This window comes from Pelecanus crispus, chromosome 3 (genome assembly GCF_030463565.1).
Source record: "Pelecanus crispus isolate bPelCri1 chromosome 3, bPelCri1.pri, whole genome shotgun sequence".
Lineage (NCBI taxonomy): Eukaryota > Metazoa > Chordata > Aves > Pelecaniformes > Pelecanidae > Pelecanus > Pelecanus crispus.
The window spans coordinates 66,975,453-66,991,613 of record NC_134645.1 but is presented as its reverse complement, the minus strand read 5'-3'; the positions used below and the strand labels follow the sequence as shown (position 1 = coordinate 66,991,613).

General features: G+C 39.9%; 1 protein-coding gene across 1 annotated transcript in view; it reads right to left on the bottom strand.

Moving 5' to 3' along the window:
* Positions 1 to 4,434: 4,434 nt before the first annotated feature.
* Positions 4,435 to 16,161, bottom strand: part of MAP3K5 (mitogen-activated protein kinase kinase kinase 5) — a 107,020-nt gene continuing 95,293 nt past the window's right edge. Inside the window, exons 25-30 of the mRNA XM_075706853.1 lie at positions 12,846 to 12,951; positions 10,299 to 10,542; positions 7,376 to 7,488; positions 6,371 to 6,483; positions 5,384 to 5,460; positions 4,435 to 4,546 (exon numbers count right to left, since the gene is read on the bottom strand). Of these exons, the coding sequence (XP_075562968.1) occupies positions 4,486 to 4,546; positions 5,384 to 5,460; positions 6,371 to 6,483; positions 7,376 to 7,488; positions 10,299 to 10,542; positions 12,846 to 12,951 (714 nt within the window). The 3' untranslated portion in view covers positions 4,435 to 4,485. The remainder of the gene's footprint in view (positions 4,547 to 5,383; positions 5,461 to 6,370; positions 6,484 to 7,375; positions 7,489 to 10,298; positions 10,543 to 12,845; positions 12,952 to 16,161) is intronic.

The following is a 16,161-nucleotide window of genomic DNA, read 5'->3' as shown; positions in this document are numbered from 1 at the left end:
CGCCCTCAGCGGCGCCCGCAGGGCGGGGGCTGCACCGCCGGCTCCCTCGGCAGCCCCGGTCTAGTCGATACACCGCTGTTCCCCCAGGTGTATAGAGGCATGGAATCGTTTAGGTTGGAAAAGACCTTTAAGATCATCCAGTCCAACCATTAACCTACACTACCAAGCCCACACTAAACCAATCAAGGGTAGACTAGACTAAACCATATCCCGAAGTGCCACATCTACCCATTTTTTGAACACTTCCAGGGATGGTGACTCCACAACCTCTCTGGGCAGCCTGTCCCAATTCTTGACCACCTTTTCCATGAAGAAATTTTTCCTAATTTCCAACCTAAACCTCCCCTGGCGCAGCTTGAGCCCATTTCCTCTCGTCCTATCGCTAACTACGTGGGAGAAGAGACCAACCCCCACCTCACTACAACCTCCTTTCAGGTAGTTGTAGAGAGCGATAAGGTCTCCCCTCAGCCTCCTCTTCTCCAGGCTAAACAACCCCAGTTCCCTCAGCTGCTCCTCATAAGGCCTGTGCTCCAGACCCTTCACCAGCTTTGTTGCCCTTCTCTGAACATGCTCCAGCACCTCAATATCCTCCTTGTATTGAGGGGCCCAAAACTGGACACAGTATTCCAGGTGCGGCCTCACCAGCGCTGAGTACAGGTGGACAATCACCTCCCTGCTCCTGCTGGCCACACTATTCCTGACACAAGCCAGGATGCTGTTGGCCTTCTTGGCCACCTGCACACACTGCTGGCTCATGTTCAGCCGGCTGTCTACCAACACCCCCAGATCCTTTTCGGCCAGGCAGCTTTCCAGCCACTCTTCCCCAAGCCTGTAGCGTTGCATGGGGTTGTTGTGACCAAAGTGCAGGACCCGGCACTTGGCCTTGTTGAACCTCATACAGTTGGCCTCGGCCCATCGATCCAGCCTGTCCAGGTCCCTCTGCAGGGCCATGTTACCCTCCAGCAGATCAACACTCCTACCCAGTTTGGTGTCATCTGCAAACTTACTGAGGGCGCACTCAATCCCCTCATCCAGATCATCGATAAAGATATTAAACAAGGCTGGCCCCAAAACAGAGCCCTGGGGAACACCGCTCGTGACCGGCCGGCAACTAGACTTAACTCCATTTACCACAACTCTCTGGGCTTGGCCACCCAACCAGTTTTTTACCCAGCGTATTTTTTTTTCCTCAGACAGTTCCCCGCCACGTTGGCATAGCTCATGAGGTGCCGGCGCGGAGAGAAACAACAGGTTGTCGGGATGATTCCAATTCCCTGCCGGTGTCTGGCTGGTAGGTGAGAGGAGCAGTGGCCACCTCACAAGCCCAGGCCGTGCGCCGCATTGTTTGGGAAAGAACTGTACTGCTGTAGCCTTGTTAGTACGGCACACGCTTTTAAACAGCTGGGTATGTACCCTAAGCTGCCTGCAACGCCTGGCTTCCAAAAAAATGGCTCTGTGAAGAGTTATCAACGTATCAGTCCTTTCTGTAAAGGTCACGATGCTGTTACCTTTCCCTTGAGTTTGCCTAAACTTGGCCTAAGCTACCTTCTGGGCATCCTATAAGAACATTTCTCTTAAAAGTGTTCTAGGTCTGGATTAAAACATAATTTAATTTTGCATCTGCTTGCAGGTAAGTACCTACGATCAAAACTACAGTTGAAGGGTGAATGAATTGGGGAACTCATGGTATGCAGCTGTGGCACGCACGCAGGCAAGTGGATGGAGAAGTGCAGCTCCCTTGGTCTGGCACGCTCGACAAACCAAATGTCCGCCACCATGCAGAACGTCTTCTTTTCGCAGACAGCTAAGTTCAGGGCATGAGATCTTCTGCCACGGGAAGGGAGGATGAATGTTTTGTTGCACCAGGAGCCATATGTGCTCTAAAACAGACTGAGCTGGGGCTTGGGTGATAAATGTGCCCTGTGGTTTGTGGACAGGAATGCGTGCATGCTACAAGAACAGGCTAGGCTCTACGCTGAAAGGTACAAGGGACTCCAAAACCAGCACTTCCTTGGTCAACCTTTCACTTCTGCATTCTGCCTGGCTCTCTTAACAGAGGTGGAAAGGTACCTTGCAGTCAACCTGAGCCCTGGATTGCAAAAGCACTAGTCGAGGACCAAGAGGCTATCCAAACTCAAAGGGAGTGGTATGTCCTATAGTCGAAAGGTTGTCCTCGGCAAAATCCTGAACTAAAACATAACATGTTGTTACAACGTAATCTCAAATCCCTCGCTTGCAGTCCATGCAGGCATTCACCAGCATATTCAGGGAGCCAGGCTGAGTCATCCCAGGCTAACCCATCTGATGCACTCTGTCCCGAAATGTTTCTTCACATTCTGTCTGAGGATATAAAAAGTAATGTGTCTGGCACAATCTATACAAAGTAGCCTGAAATGGGGATATTACATAAGGTTTTCTGCACAGATCTAGTACATCGATGGATAAGTTGTGCTGTTCAGGGAACAACATTCAGACCAATTCATGATCTCTAAAGTAGCGTAAGTGCACGCGGCCCAGCCTAGGCCTGCATCAGACTTGATATCGAGTGGAGAATACAGAACTGATTGCTGAGCAGGTCTGCAGAAGCTACCTTGGGTCTGGTGAGGCCAGCAGTGAACTATAGGAATTACTTCCCAGCTGGTGCCAGGCTAGGTCTCGTAGAGACATTAAAATGATTCCTCGATCACACTCCCTTTGCTTACACATAGCTGGCATTACTGAACACCCTGAGTCATAGATAGTGGAGAAACAGGCTGCATGCTTTCAAAGTATCAACACACAAATAAAGCAATGCAATTACATTGTGGTCTATTCATGCTGCATGAAATCAGAGGTTTTCAAACTGTAGTCACAGACTGATACAGGATCATGTTTCACACAAAATTCAAATTAGGGGAGTTCTTTGCCCTAGGGTCACTTTTCCATGGGTAGAGTTTTCTTAGTTGCTCTGGGTTTTGCAAGTCAGCCTCCACCACTGGTCTTTCCAGTGCTTAAAACTACCTTGAAAGTGTACTGGTTTCTGCTGTAATAGCAGTAGAAATTGTTAAACATCAGCTATGTTTCTCCTGAAATGTAGTCACGTTTTCAGAGTGAGTTGAATCTATCTGTGCCCAAACATCACTGGAACCATCTTCAGAGTAAAAAAAATCTAACTAAAATTATTTAATCTGCAGTTCTTTGTCTGGCCTTTTTTTATATACATAATTGTTGTTTTTTAGTCAGCAAAAATTACTACATACATGTTAGGACAACATGCTTATGTTTAGACAAAACTATTTAATTTTCTTTGAAAATACTTGCTAGACTTGTAATCAGTGAACAGCTTACGCCCTGAATTTTTCAAGGCTTATGAAGAAAGCAGCAGCTTCTGTCCAGGCAAGCCTTACTCACAATGGAATTTTTTGCAGCTGCCCCATAAGAATCTGATGATACCCAGTGCTAGGATGCTGGAGTGACAATGAGAGTGGATGAACAGGGAATATCCACCATCCTTTTTCCTTGTATGTGAGAAAAGACATTGCATAAACAAAACCAGAAGAAAACAACAGGCCACAATGACTATTCAGTGCGTGGAGGCAGGACATTCATTTCTCAAGTCAAGTAGGGCACCCAGAGAAGAATTTTGTTTGGCCCTGCATTGTCAGTACAGAAATTAGACCGAACAGGAAACCCAAGAATATAAATCACAGTAACTTTAACATGTGTCAGAAAGGTTCCCTTGATACTCAGTATGATTTCTTTCCTCTTTTTTTTATTCCAATATTTTCCAGTTCTACACCTTTACTATTTTAGAAGTCCAAAAATATAGGAAAAAAATTAAGTCTTAGGTTCTTTTTATTTTCAACTGTGTATGTCAGAGATAGCTTTAGAACAAGCTAACATTACTGTGGTTCAGGTGTATGCAACTGGTACAGTTCAGTAGTACATAAACAACTCTAAAACAAATGCACTGTAGAACTTAAATTACCAAAAATAAACATATTAAACTATGTATGGCAGTAGGTAAAAACAGTTACCTTTAGGTCTCACACACTAAAAGAAAAATATCTAATTATGATCAAAATTATAATGTTCTACTACAGATTATTGAGATATATTACAAAGGAAAAGAAACTTGAAGTTGTTGTCACATTTTGGTTTTGTTCCAGTGATGTACAGTCACATGAAATCTTACATCAGTTTTTCATGAAATTAACATCTAGTTACTTTAACTACAATATCTGATGAGTTTATAATGGGTTTTGGTGGGTTTTTTACATTTCTGAAAAACTTCCATTAAAAAACATTTAAAGTAAAATAATGTTGCAGGTTGTTTACAGATTCCTTATGGATTATAGGATTAAAAGCAGTCAGGAAGCTGCAGTGTTTTTAACATTGGTAAACAAATACTGGATTAAAGTGCAACAGTCCTTCTGACAGCACACCTGCTCTGTGCTGAAAGGAAATCTTTTCCTCTCTGCAGAGAAGTGAAGAAAAATTTCAGTGTCAGGCGTGTTTCTCCCGAAAGTCAGTGATGGCCTTCCAGAGTGTGCATAGCATTCCTCCTCTGTAAAGAACAGAAATCACAAAGATGCTCAGGTACAAAGATACTCTCTAGCCTGAAAGCATTCCAATTTAGGTGCCTTCTGATTTTCTTGCTCTGTTTTTGACCAATGACATTCAGTGGGAAGGCTGATCAAAGGTGAAATTCAACACGCAATACTCAAATAGAGAACAGAGTCCTTTTCTGATTACAGTACAAGGGCAATCTTTCCCCTTTTCAGATGCCTGCTTTCTGGAATTCAGACTTCTGGTCCAGAAGACCTGCATAACCCACAGCAGACTTCTAACATTATGAAAATGTCAATTATGAAAAAAATCTTACCACTTGCATGGGTTTTTTTAAAATTTTTTGTGGTAATTTATTTTAAAACTGACTGCACACACACAGAGTGTTTGATAACTTCTATTGTTTCTACTTAACCTTGGTTCTGCAGTGACCCACACACCTGGCATGATTAGATGAAATCCAGTGTTAGTTGCAGTCCATGAGTAGTATTTCTAAAGTCTGATGATGATGATAAACTACAGAAAGTTTTGCTATCTTTGCCTTTTAAAAGTAAAAGCAAGGCTCTAATGGGATATCCAGTGTCTCCAGGTATAGGGTAAAAGCTTTACTTTAAAACTGTCACTTTGCTTTCCTTTAACAGAAAAGCTTATTTTAAAATTTAAACTATCAGCTGCTTATCAGGAATGCATCAGTATACAAAGACATACTGGAAAGTGTTACTTATTTTAAATGAATACTGCACAATCCAATAAAGAGAGGCTTAGTATTAGTTATTTTTGCTTGTAACAAAACACACTCCTGCTCAGCACAGTTCATTTAACTGTGAAGCATTACCTCAGTCTCAAACATTTCAGATCATCTCGTGTAACATAGCAGAGAACATCCATTAATGTATAGTCTTCAGCCAAGAACTACAACAAGAAGTTGAAATAAACATTTTGTTAGAAATATAATCTAACTTAATATGTTTTATATACCATCTGCCCTGAAAAATAGAAGTTTAAGTTTAGAAGAAACCTAAAATTGGGCCAAAACATGGTACATGTAACAGATCAATCCACATTGTTTCTAGAAATACAGTGAAACTACTTAATTTTTATACTGCATACTCTATATTGGCATACCAGGCACAATTTGAAAGGTGTCATGTTTTTACAGCTACTCAAAGCTTTTGTCAAGTGGCATTTCTATTGTTATCACTGGTATCTCAGAGTCACAGGCTTTAACGAACACAAATTAGAGCATAATTAATACCACATTTCACCCATGAGGAAATTTAAAACAACAGTTAAGACCTACCTTTTCAAAAGTGGCATCTAAATTTGATGTACTTGAATTTCAAGGAACCTTTGATCTGATCTGCAGGAGTGATAACTAGATGCAGGCTTTCCTAAATCAGCAGTAATTCTCAGATGCTCAACACCTCTAAAATTATGTAATTTGCTGCAGAGCAGACCAATCTACTTCAGGAGATTTCACTTCAACACAGTTAGCTGCTAAGGGTGAAACACCTACCCTGTATCCAGGGTATAATCAGCAGGAACTGCTGCAGTGTGCAAAGACACTGAAAAATTATGAACCAAAGCAATACTGTCTATTTACCAGAACATTTTATTCCCATGTTCATAATCAGATATAGGAATTATTAACAATACTGTATCTTTATGAAGGCCTTCATATTCATGGCTTTTTCCTCTCCTCTGAAAACAAATTCATCTCTCAAAATGTGCTGAAGTAATTAAAAAGGTTTGGTATCTCCTTGCACCGAGTCACAAAACAGTACCACAACTGTGTACAGAGAGTGAACAGAATCATTGCTACCTTGTTTATTGTGGCCTCATCAGCTCCTTGAACACTCAGCCAGTTTATGAGATCAGGGTCTTCAGTCCCTGTGCCAGTGGAATGACGATGACAGACAGACAGTCCAGGAATATCTAGAACAAGCATTTTTGAGAAAAGGTTTTGTGTTGCCAAAGCAACCTCTTGTCATTTTTGACTGCTGAAGCACTTTCTTCAGTGAGCTTAGAATACCAGTATCCCCATAAATGAAGATAAATGTCAATTCCCAAAGCACACACTTAATTACGGTTTATAGACAGTTATACACCAATTACTCTACCTGGTTAGGGGTACAGTTAAAGTAGTGTGAACACTGATACAGATACATTTTCTGTCCTCTTTGGAAAAGGACTTTACTAGTACAAGGCACATCAACTTCACTGTAACTGTTCCTACACTAACGTTGTTGCACCAATTTAACTGAACTGTTCAGCGTAACTCATGCAATTGGTGCATAGACAATGCCTTAGACTGAGGGTCAGCTGCTTTTGCAAAGCAACACTTCTTTGAAGCATATTACACAGAAACATCAAACTGCCTTAGCACTTCCACCTTCTTCAGGGCAGATACATATCAAACTCAGCTCCCCTCAGTAATCTTTAAGTTGTATTTACGTCTCACCAATTAGATTGTTTTGAACTTTCAGTATAACAATTGGAACAGTCTGTAATTTAAAGAACACATTCCTAAACATACTAGATTATCCTCTTCAGAAATAAAATTTATTCTGTAGGATATGAGCCTCATATGCTTCCATATAATCACAATCAAAAATATTTAAATCATGCCATTACTTCTACTGTGATTAACAAATTCAGTAATTTGTTTCCACAATGTATATTCTTACCTCAAAGCAAACCCTACCAGAAGCAGCATAATAAAGCATCTTTGCTGAGACTGTCTCAATAAAAAGAACAGAAGTTTAGCTGCCACCGTCTTCATCTGTAGCCAGTATTAAATTTTTCCTTGAAAACTATTCTCACTTACCTATTGGCTGTGACCTAAGCCGCAGGTTTCTGATCTCTTGATCTTTTTCTTCTATAGCTTGATGTAAGAGGACTTGAAATTCTCTCTCCTTTTGAACCAACTCCTCCAACAACCTGTGAAGTAACAGGAAGGAAGCACACATTTCCTTAAGTAGTTTCAAGTTTTCAGGAAAGCACAGATCTTACAATACTTAAACTGGAAACCTTCTTGACAGAGACAAGGACGGACTTCTTCAGCTTTCATAGGAATATCCTCTCACTATAAATTTATTATGACCTATATCAAGACATAAACATTCACTGGTTCCTAAAGCTATAGCTGTTTAAAAAAAAAAAAAAAAAACACCAAAAAAGGCCCAGACACATCAGCCTCCATATACACATCCACCCACTAAACAGGTGGTATGGTACAAAATTTTAGTGAAATTTCTACAGCCAGCATTCTGCTTTAAACAAAACTGTGTAAACTGAGAAGAACAAACATCAAAGTGTTTCATAAACCAAGGGCTAAACTTTGTGACATAATCCTTTGTAAGGAAAAATGCCAGTTCACATCTCTCCAGCAGACATTTTCAAAGGTATGGCAAGGGTGGAGCTGTGATGAAAATGTGGCAAAAACTTACGGTTGCATTTCTTAAATGGGGAAAATACATTCTCATCCACACAAGGACTGTCCCTTCCTCACATATGAGAAGGCACTGTGTGCCTACCCTCCTGTGCTATATAAAGAGTGAGAAAAGAGGCAGCAAAATACCTTGTGTCCTCTCCTAAGCAATTACTTTTGAGAATGTCAAACAGAAAGAAATTGGAACCTGTGTTTGACTTCCTTCATAACACAAACCCAGACAGAAACCCAGAGAGATTCAGTGGTCAGTACCTTTCAAACTGATCAAAGGAAAATAATCAGAATACAATGGAAAATTAGTATGTGAAACTGCTGCATTTTGGTATTTTAGAAAAGCATTTTAGTAAGAAGGAGGTCTTGTGAACAGTATGTATTCAGGAACTTGGTCAGAGAAATTGGACATGGAGAACACTCATAAACCTATCACTCACTTCTGAGTCTTAGGAAGTTCTGCCTTGAAAGAATTGCAGCACCTTCACTCCTGCCTTGAAGCCTTTGTCAGCCTGAGAACTATGCAGTAACTGTTCCATTTGCCTATGATTGTTTCATAGGATGCAACCTTTTTTCTGGGACACTGAAAGATAGGGATGTTCTAGAATTCTGCTAGAGAATGTACCACAAAAGCACCTTACCTGTCTTTGCACAGAAATAAACTGCATCCCGTATGATTACTTTGTGAAAACATCTAGCCCTACTTTCAGCTTGCATGCAGGCCTACCAGCAGCATAGTTACGTTTGAGTGCTTCCACACCTGAGCTAACAATTCTTAACTAGTCTGTTCACCCTGCATGTGAAAAGAGCTGCTTTGTGCCTCTACTCGCACCCACAGCTTGGTTAATCTCAGTGCAGATTGATATTCTGTCCAGACAGGTATGCAACCACCTTTCAGTTAATTTATTCCTCCTCTATCCAGTCTGGTTGAAAAAGGCCTTCGGGGCCAATAAAATAATCAACTATTTTCTCTCGATAACAGTTTGCTGCTTATGCCAATAAAGCTTTAATTAATACTTAAACAACCATCCATATTCTTTATCTCAAACTTCTGCACAAATGACAGGATATGATTATTTGGCCAAAGGCTAAGCATTTAAGAAATTTACAAAAGCAAAGTGCTAGAAAACAGTACCTTTACAAATGGATCACTTCTGGTGCTACTCCCCATCATAAACTTGGGAAGTGAAGTGAGACAATCTAAATTATTTATGTAGGTATTTATTTAAGTGTATCAATAAGGCAATCAAAACATTTCTCAGTGGTCATCACAAGCAAGAAAGTGAATTGTAACATAAGACCTCAACAATACTGATGCTTTATTAAAAACAGTACAGTCTAATGAATTACACTAACTATGGCAAAATTCTTGGACGTTTAAAAGCAAAGTGCAATTTAACGCTTCAATTTTAATTGGAACAATAACTACAAAGAACATTCTAGCAGCATAACTACTATCTTACTGAAGACGTTCTCTTTCTATCAAGGTCATACTCAAAATTTACTGAGGTTAGTAAGAATCCAATGTCATAAATCAGATGCTGCAAAAGCTAAAATACCTACTTTAAACAGACTGTCTGATACATTTTAATGAAAAGAAAACAAAATTATACAGAAGACTATTTGGATAAAATAATGGAGACAGAGATTTGTCTCTGACATTTCTTAAACAAACAAAAAACATGAAAGAACCACTTCTGAGGTTTGAAGTGCAATATGTGTATTTCTGAAAAAAATCCACTATCCAAATGTCTGTCTTATTTCTTCTTTTAAACAACACACCTATTTTTCCTGTCTTTCTCTGATGAACAAAATTTATTTTATAAAAAGTTAATGCTTGCTGTTAAGCACAGATCCTGCTGCAGCGCATAAAGCAAGCCTGAAGCACTCTCCTTGTGGAGTTTGTGTGTGGCTGTTGACTAGCTTGTGTTCATTCCCCAAGAATAACTATAGAAAAGAACAGCAAGTTCTGCCTTAATGGAAACAAAACATAACACCATTCATCAGCCATACACAGCATATGAAGGAGAGAAAAAGCAGAAGCTTGGCAGCAAGCTCAGTTTTTTCAGACCTTCCTTGAAAGAGCACCTGAAATCAAGACTGACTTTAACTTGCATCACTATTGTTCTGAAATGAATAAAACCAATGTGTGATCAGTCACAGCTAAACAATGACCATCATCTAAGTGAACAGCTTACAGTACTATGGAATTTTGATACAGTCACTAGTATTCTAGCACACACGTTTTAAAAGCAAAACAATACATCCTGTCACGAGTAGGCTAGTGTCTCCTGATGTCCAGACTTACCTGTTTGTCTCTAATTTTAGCCTGCCCAACTGGACACTCAGTGATCTGTGAGCAGCCTGGGAGTCGTGGGATACCGTAGAGCTGAGTGTGCTTACACCTGAGGTAGCTACTGCATCTTCCATGACAATGCACGGCTGTTGGATAGTTTGATTCTGAGGATGTTCATCTTGATCTTCTTCAGCTTCTATATCGTCCTGATCTGCTGTATCACTTTCAGATGCAAGACTAAAATGTGGCCTCAATTCTATTAGTAACATTAAAATATAAGCAAAAGAAAAGACATTAAAGATGTTAAACATTAAAACAAAAGCAGATCTAAGTGACTATTTACAGATCATCCTACAGTTTTGGTTAAACCAGACCTGAAATTTCTGTAGCAAGAGAACAGATGGTATTTTCTAGGGATTTAAGATGACTCAGACCATAACAGCATCTTAGTTTATGCTAATTACAAGCCTATCAAATGTTCAAAAGCTCTAAAAAACAAAAATCTGGATGAATAGGATTCCAGATTTGGCTAGCATTTCATGTCAAATTGTGCTGAAGTACTATGTGCAGCAGAAGTACTTTCTTTCACTTTATTCCATTCTCAGTGGTTTGTAATTTCTTATGTGTCTGACTGGAAATGTTTTATTAAACAAATAACTATTATTTCTCTTATATCCAGCTATTGTTGTTGTTGCTATTCTGGCATATTTAGCATTTTCTCATTATAAGAATACCGTGTTTACAAAAAAAAAAATGTATCCAAAGATATAGGGAGGAAATAACAAACAGACCCCTTTCCCAACAATTAGAAGTAACACACTTCCCTTCTACTTCTCAGGGACAACATTGCCTATTTTATAATGATGTGCATCCACAAAACAGCAGACGCAAAGCTATACGTGTACTCTGGTTTCTGTTATTCCCTGTTCAAACTACCTACCAGAGCTTACCAGGTACGCAAGATATATAAACAAGATCTTATACTCCTACAAAACCTATTATTGCAACAACATCTGCTTGTTAATTCTAACCATTTAATATAAATCTTCCTTCCTTCCTTCCTTCAATTGTGACTTCTTACTGCTGAGCACTCCCTTTAGTCTCCTCACCAAAACATACTTTTTTCCTGAATCGCACTTGGTTTTTGTCCTTTCTGCTGAAGAACTAACAAGTACGTTTCTCTTCTTTACAAAAGGGACATTCATTCCTTGATCCATTTTGTCTCTTCATTTCAATGTTACATACCTTTTTCAAGACTGAAAGTACTAAGATCAACGGAGCCATGCTTCCTCTAATTAAAGCAAGCAGATTTCTTATATAGCAGTTACCCAAATATTGCTAGGCAAGTATGTCTGAATCTGCTTTGAACTTCTGCATCACATCTGCTTTGTACGACTCGAACATCCCACAACTTTTAGAAGGGTTAAGGCCAGAGATAAATCTTCACATCACTGGGGCGGGGCGGGGAGGGAGAAAAAAATTTAGACAAAGGCAAGGGGCAGCAATCAGAAGTAGGGTAAGGCAATTGGGGAAGAGGCAGATGATCAGTGCCCGAAAGCTCCTAGGGCACAGAGGCTTTTGTTTAAGCTTGACCACATACAATTAATGCTGATACTGAACTGTATGGGGAAGAAGAGTCTTTTAAGGAGGAATTCTGCAGTACTCCTATTATACAGCAATAAAGTACACGCCTGTTAAAGGTGTTTGGCATTCTAATCAAAGGACAGATTTTCCTTATGACTCTAAAGTAACACAGAAACCCTGTTTATGCCTCACTGCCTGTGCTGGGGATATGGAAAATACCAAGGAGAACAGGAAGAGCTGTAACTTTTGTTGGAATTTTCAGATCCCCTTGTTGATAATTTAAGACTTAACCCACTACAGAAAACAGGAATATAATTATTCTGACTTCAGACTTAAAGCATTAAATCATATATTTGAAAATTTCACCATTAATTCCAGTGTAGGGAATGGTGGAATCACAAGCTTAGAAGCCAAGAAGCAGCAGAGAAACTAACTCTGGAAATAGAGTAGTAAACAGAATGAGCTACAGTTTCTTCTACACGGACTCCTTCCCTCAGCTATGCTGTGCATTCTACTTCCATAACATTCAAACCGCAGATTTTTTTTTTTTTTTCTTCTTCTTTAGACAGCTTCTGACCAGGAGCCATAGAGACTTTTGAGTACTTCAAAAAGCACATCATTAATCTGCACTTGGTAAAACACCTTCCAAAATCAGCATGTGCTAGCAAGTGGTCTGTCCTTTGGATTTCAAGAGGCAGCATTGCGCACCTCAAAAAAGATTAGGACCCAGAGCACCTTAGCCTATTACAGCTCACTGCGTTGCAGAATTGTTTAGATGACGCATCTTGGAAAGGTGCTTTCCAAAATAACTTGGACAATACACTGATTAGTTTTTGAGTTGCAGAACAGACAGTGAACAGGGAAAAGGCCACTGCTGGTTTCAAAATCTTAAACAAAGCATCATAATCACAGCTCTAAAGTATGTTTAAAGAGATCAGCCAATAAATACTTGCTGAATATTAAAACATGACTCACCTGGGACCAGAATAGTAATAGCAGTCTGCACAGCTTTTCTGATTATGCTATCCAATGCAAACATCCAATGTGGCTTGATGTTATGATTTCGGAGAACTTTATTGACCTAGCAACAGAGAAGTCAGTTCAGATATTATATCCCCCCAACTTAAAATGATAATACATACCAGCAATATCTAAAGTGTTTGAACTTGGAGAACCTGTATCAAAGCAGGGGATTAAAACTATTTCATGTTGTCATTAAAGAATAGCAACATTGCCAACTTCCACCATTTTATTACAAGTCATGCACTATTTTGTATTTTTTACCAAGTACTAGTTCCTGTTAGGTGATTATTGATGACTGTGATACTGAAGTTTATTTAAGCTTCATGGGTGTGGAGAGAAACTTAAAGAATGCAAGCAAGACAAATACCAAGGACTATATTATGAAAGACTTGTAACTTTAATTAATCTTGGGTTTTGGCATAATTTTCACTGCTTGCTCTGAGAGTACTTACCTATTTTAAAGTACAAGTGTAGGAAATATCAAAGAACTAATGAAATGCTGCTCCTTCTTGATTCAGAAAATAGTTAATTAACATTAGTTTAAATAGTCAGGGGACTTCATTTGTATGCTGTGCTATTTCCTTCCACTTTTTACAATGAGATAGTTTTCTACACTGGGTTGCTCTTAACTCCCTACAGGCCTGCTTTCAAACCACTTTTAGCCATATTCCCAGGTGCCTCTATGGATGCTCCATGCCACTTGCAAGAATGTCTCCACGTTGGGGGAATGGTTTTCCAACTCCCAAATGACACAGAAAAAGCAGGTGGGGTGATACTGCTACAACGAAACACCTAGCCACGGTAAGTGGCAATAGCACAAAACATTCTGGGCATGGAAGCAGTTGAAAGCAACAGATTCTGTAGGAGCACAGCTCGAGAAGTTGCAGGAAGATACAATTTATTGTATTTAGAAAATTATGAAGCTACTCAAAGCCTTATTAAAAAAGTAGCAACTACTGCTTACTAAAAAATGTGACAAGAAGATACTTCATTCGGGTCTTCCTAAAAAAGGGGTTAGTTTAATTCTCTCACATTGTGATAACCGCTCTGTAAAAAATGACTGAATTTACACAAATAATGCTTTCAGAAGATATGTAAGAGTTAATAAATGTTATTAATCATATTATTATCACTGCCCAAAGTAACAGTATTCAGTAATGCAGAATTTACACAGGTACCTGTACTGGGTTTGGCAGGCATAGAGTTAATTTTCTTCACAGCAGCCCGTATGGTGCTACGTTTCAGACTGGTGACTAAAACAGCCTTGATAACACACCCAGGCTTTAGCTATTGCTCAGCAGAGCTTACACAGTGTCAAGGCCTTCTCTGTTTCTTACGCTGCCCCACCAGCGAGTAGGCTGGGGGTGGACTAAAGGCTGGATGGGGACACAGCCAGGACAGCTGACTTGAACTGACTGAAGAGATATTCCCTTCCATATAATATAATACTCAGCAATAAAACTAGGGGGGTAGTTTTTCCAAAGGAGCCATTGCTCAGGGACTGGCTGGGCATTAGTCTACTGGTGGTGAGTGACAGCTTTTGCATCATTTGTGGGGTTTGGGGTTCTTTTTTTCCTTCCCCTTCACGTAAACAGCCTTTATCTTGACCCCCAAGTTTTCTCACTTTTTGTCCTTCCGATTCCATCCTCCATCCCGCTGGGAGGGAGTGAACAAGACTGGGTAGGGGCTTTCCTATACCTGCCAGCCAGGGTCAACCCACCGCAGTACCTGTGTCCCCTCCGTTCCGTTGCCAATGGCCACGAGATGGCACTTGGACACCGTGCTTGGACTCGGAGCGCTGCCAGCAGTGCCAGGGGAGCCTGCCCTGGGCCTGGCACCTGGGCAGCAGCTGCCTGAGGGCCCCAAAGGCTTCCCACGGCCCCCCCGAGGCAGCACCACTCCTGTTTGCAAGCACTGTACACCTTCCCGTACTGATTCCCACCAAGACATCGACGTGTTTAGCTAAGTGCAGCCTGTTTAAGTACTGAAGCAGCATGACGTAACTTTCTCAAGAACACAACAATACACAGTAATGTGATTTAGCTATTTAGATTACAGCACAAACCTACTTTTTCTTGGTTGCTCCAATGAGGATATTGTGATTATTAAACCTTGTTACCCGAGATTACCCTATGAAGTCCTGAGAACAAGGGAACTACTTTCCCTCACTTTTAGCAATATCCCAGTCTCTGCAGTATCTGGGGTCTTGATACTGATCTGGATTTCAGTGTTCTACTATAGAAATATAATGTACATCCAACAAAATTAAGACTGGGCACATATAAAGCAAAGTTTTTCTTTGAACTTTCTGTGGGTTATCTTAGTTAAGTATTAGAGAGACAGTAATGAAAGAGACATCAGTTAAAAAAACGGCAATTTGTAATGATGAACTTAACAGAAGAGGGTAAAATTTTTATTGAAAAGACTATGACTCGGGCTATTACCGCTGACCAACTGATGGCCAGCAACGTCTCCATCAGAAAACCAACCCAGATAGTTGTACCTTTCCCCCCTCAATTTTTTTCTTGACCTTGTATGTTTAGTTTTTTCCTTCCAAGTGTCAAAACAGTAGTAGTATGAGGCTAAGTAGAACGGAGAGCTGAAGTGTACTCAAAGTGAAGACTCAAAAGAGAAAACTTCCATTTGTGGAAACCTTTCTTTTACAGATTCATTTCACACATTAGTTGGGGTTTTTTTGTAAACAGCATCTAATTCTTGTCAGTGTAGTCTATGCAACAAACAGTTTACATGCTATGCAATCCTTCCTGACAGCTCTTTTACTTGTCAGAGTGCTCCAGGTTTAAATGCTAGTAGAATCATCCACCCCAAATGCCTGCTTGGATTGTCATTTCATTTTTACTACATGACTTCAGTCTGGACAAGTTACGCCCAGCACAGCTGCACCCTCCTTGGTTATTCATCTTAATCATTAAACCTAATTGCTTGTGAACTAACATTTAAATACATAGCTTAAGAAGAAAAAACATTTGCTTTCAGTAAACTAGCTTTTTAAAGGGTAGCCATGTGTGTGTTTGCTCACTGTAGGAAATAATAAATTTTGCATTAATTATTGACAGAAAAGTAACCTATTTTTCTTCCTTCTTATCCTGCCTATTATAAATTGAAATGAAAATGTCTAGTTTGGCAGAAATCGGCTGTTAACCAAAAATACCAGATAAAGAACTCAATACAGTATTATACGGTAGACAGACTACTATTGCGGGTATAGAGTGGTTTAATGTATTACTTTATAAGACAAGTCAAGTTC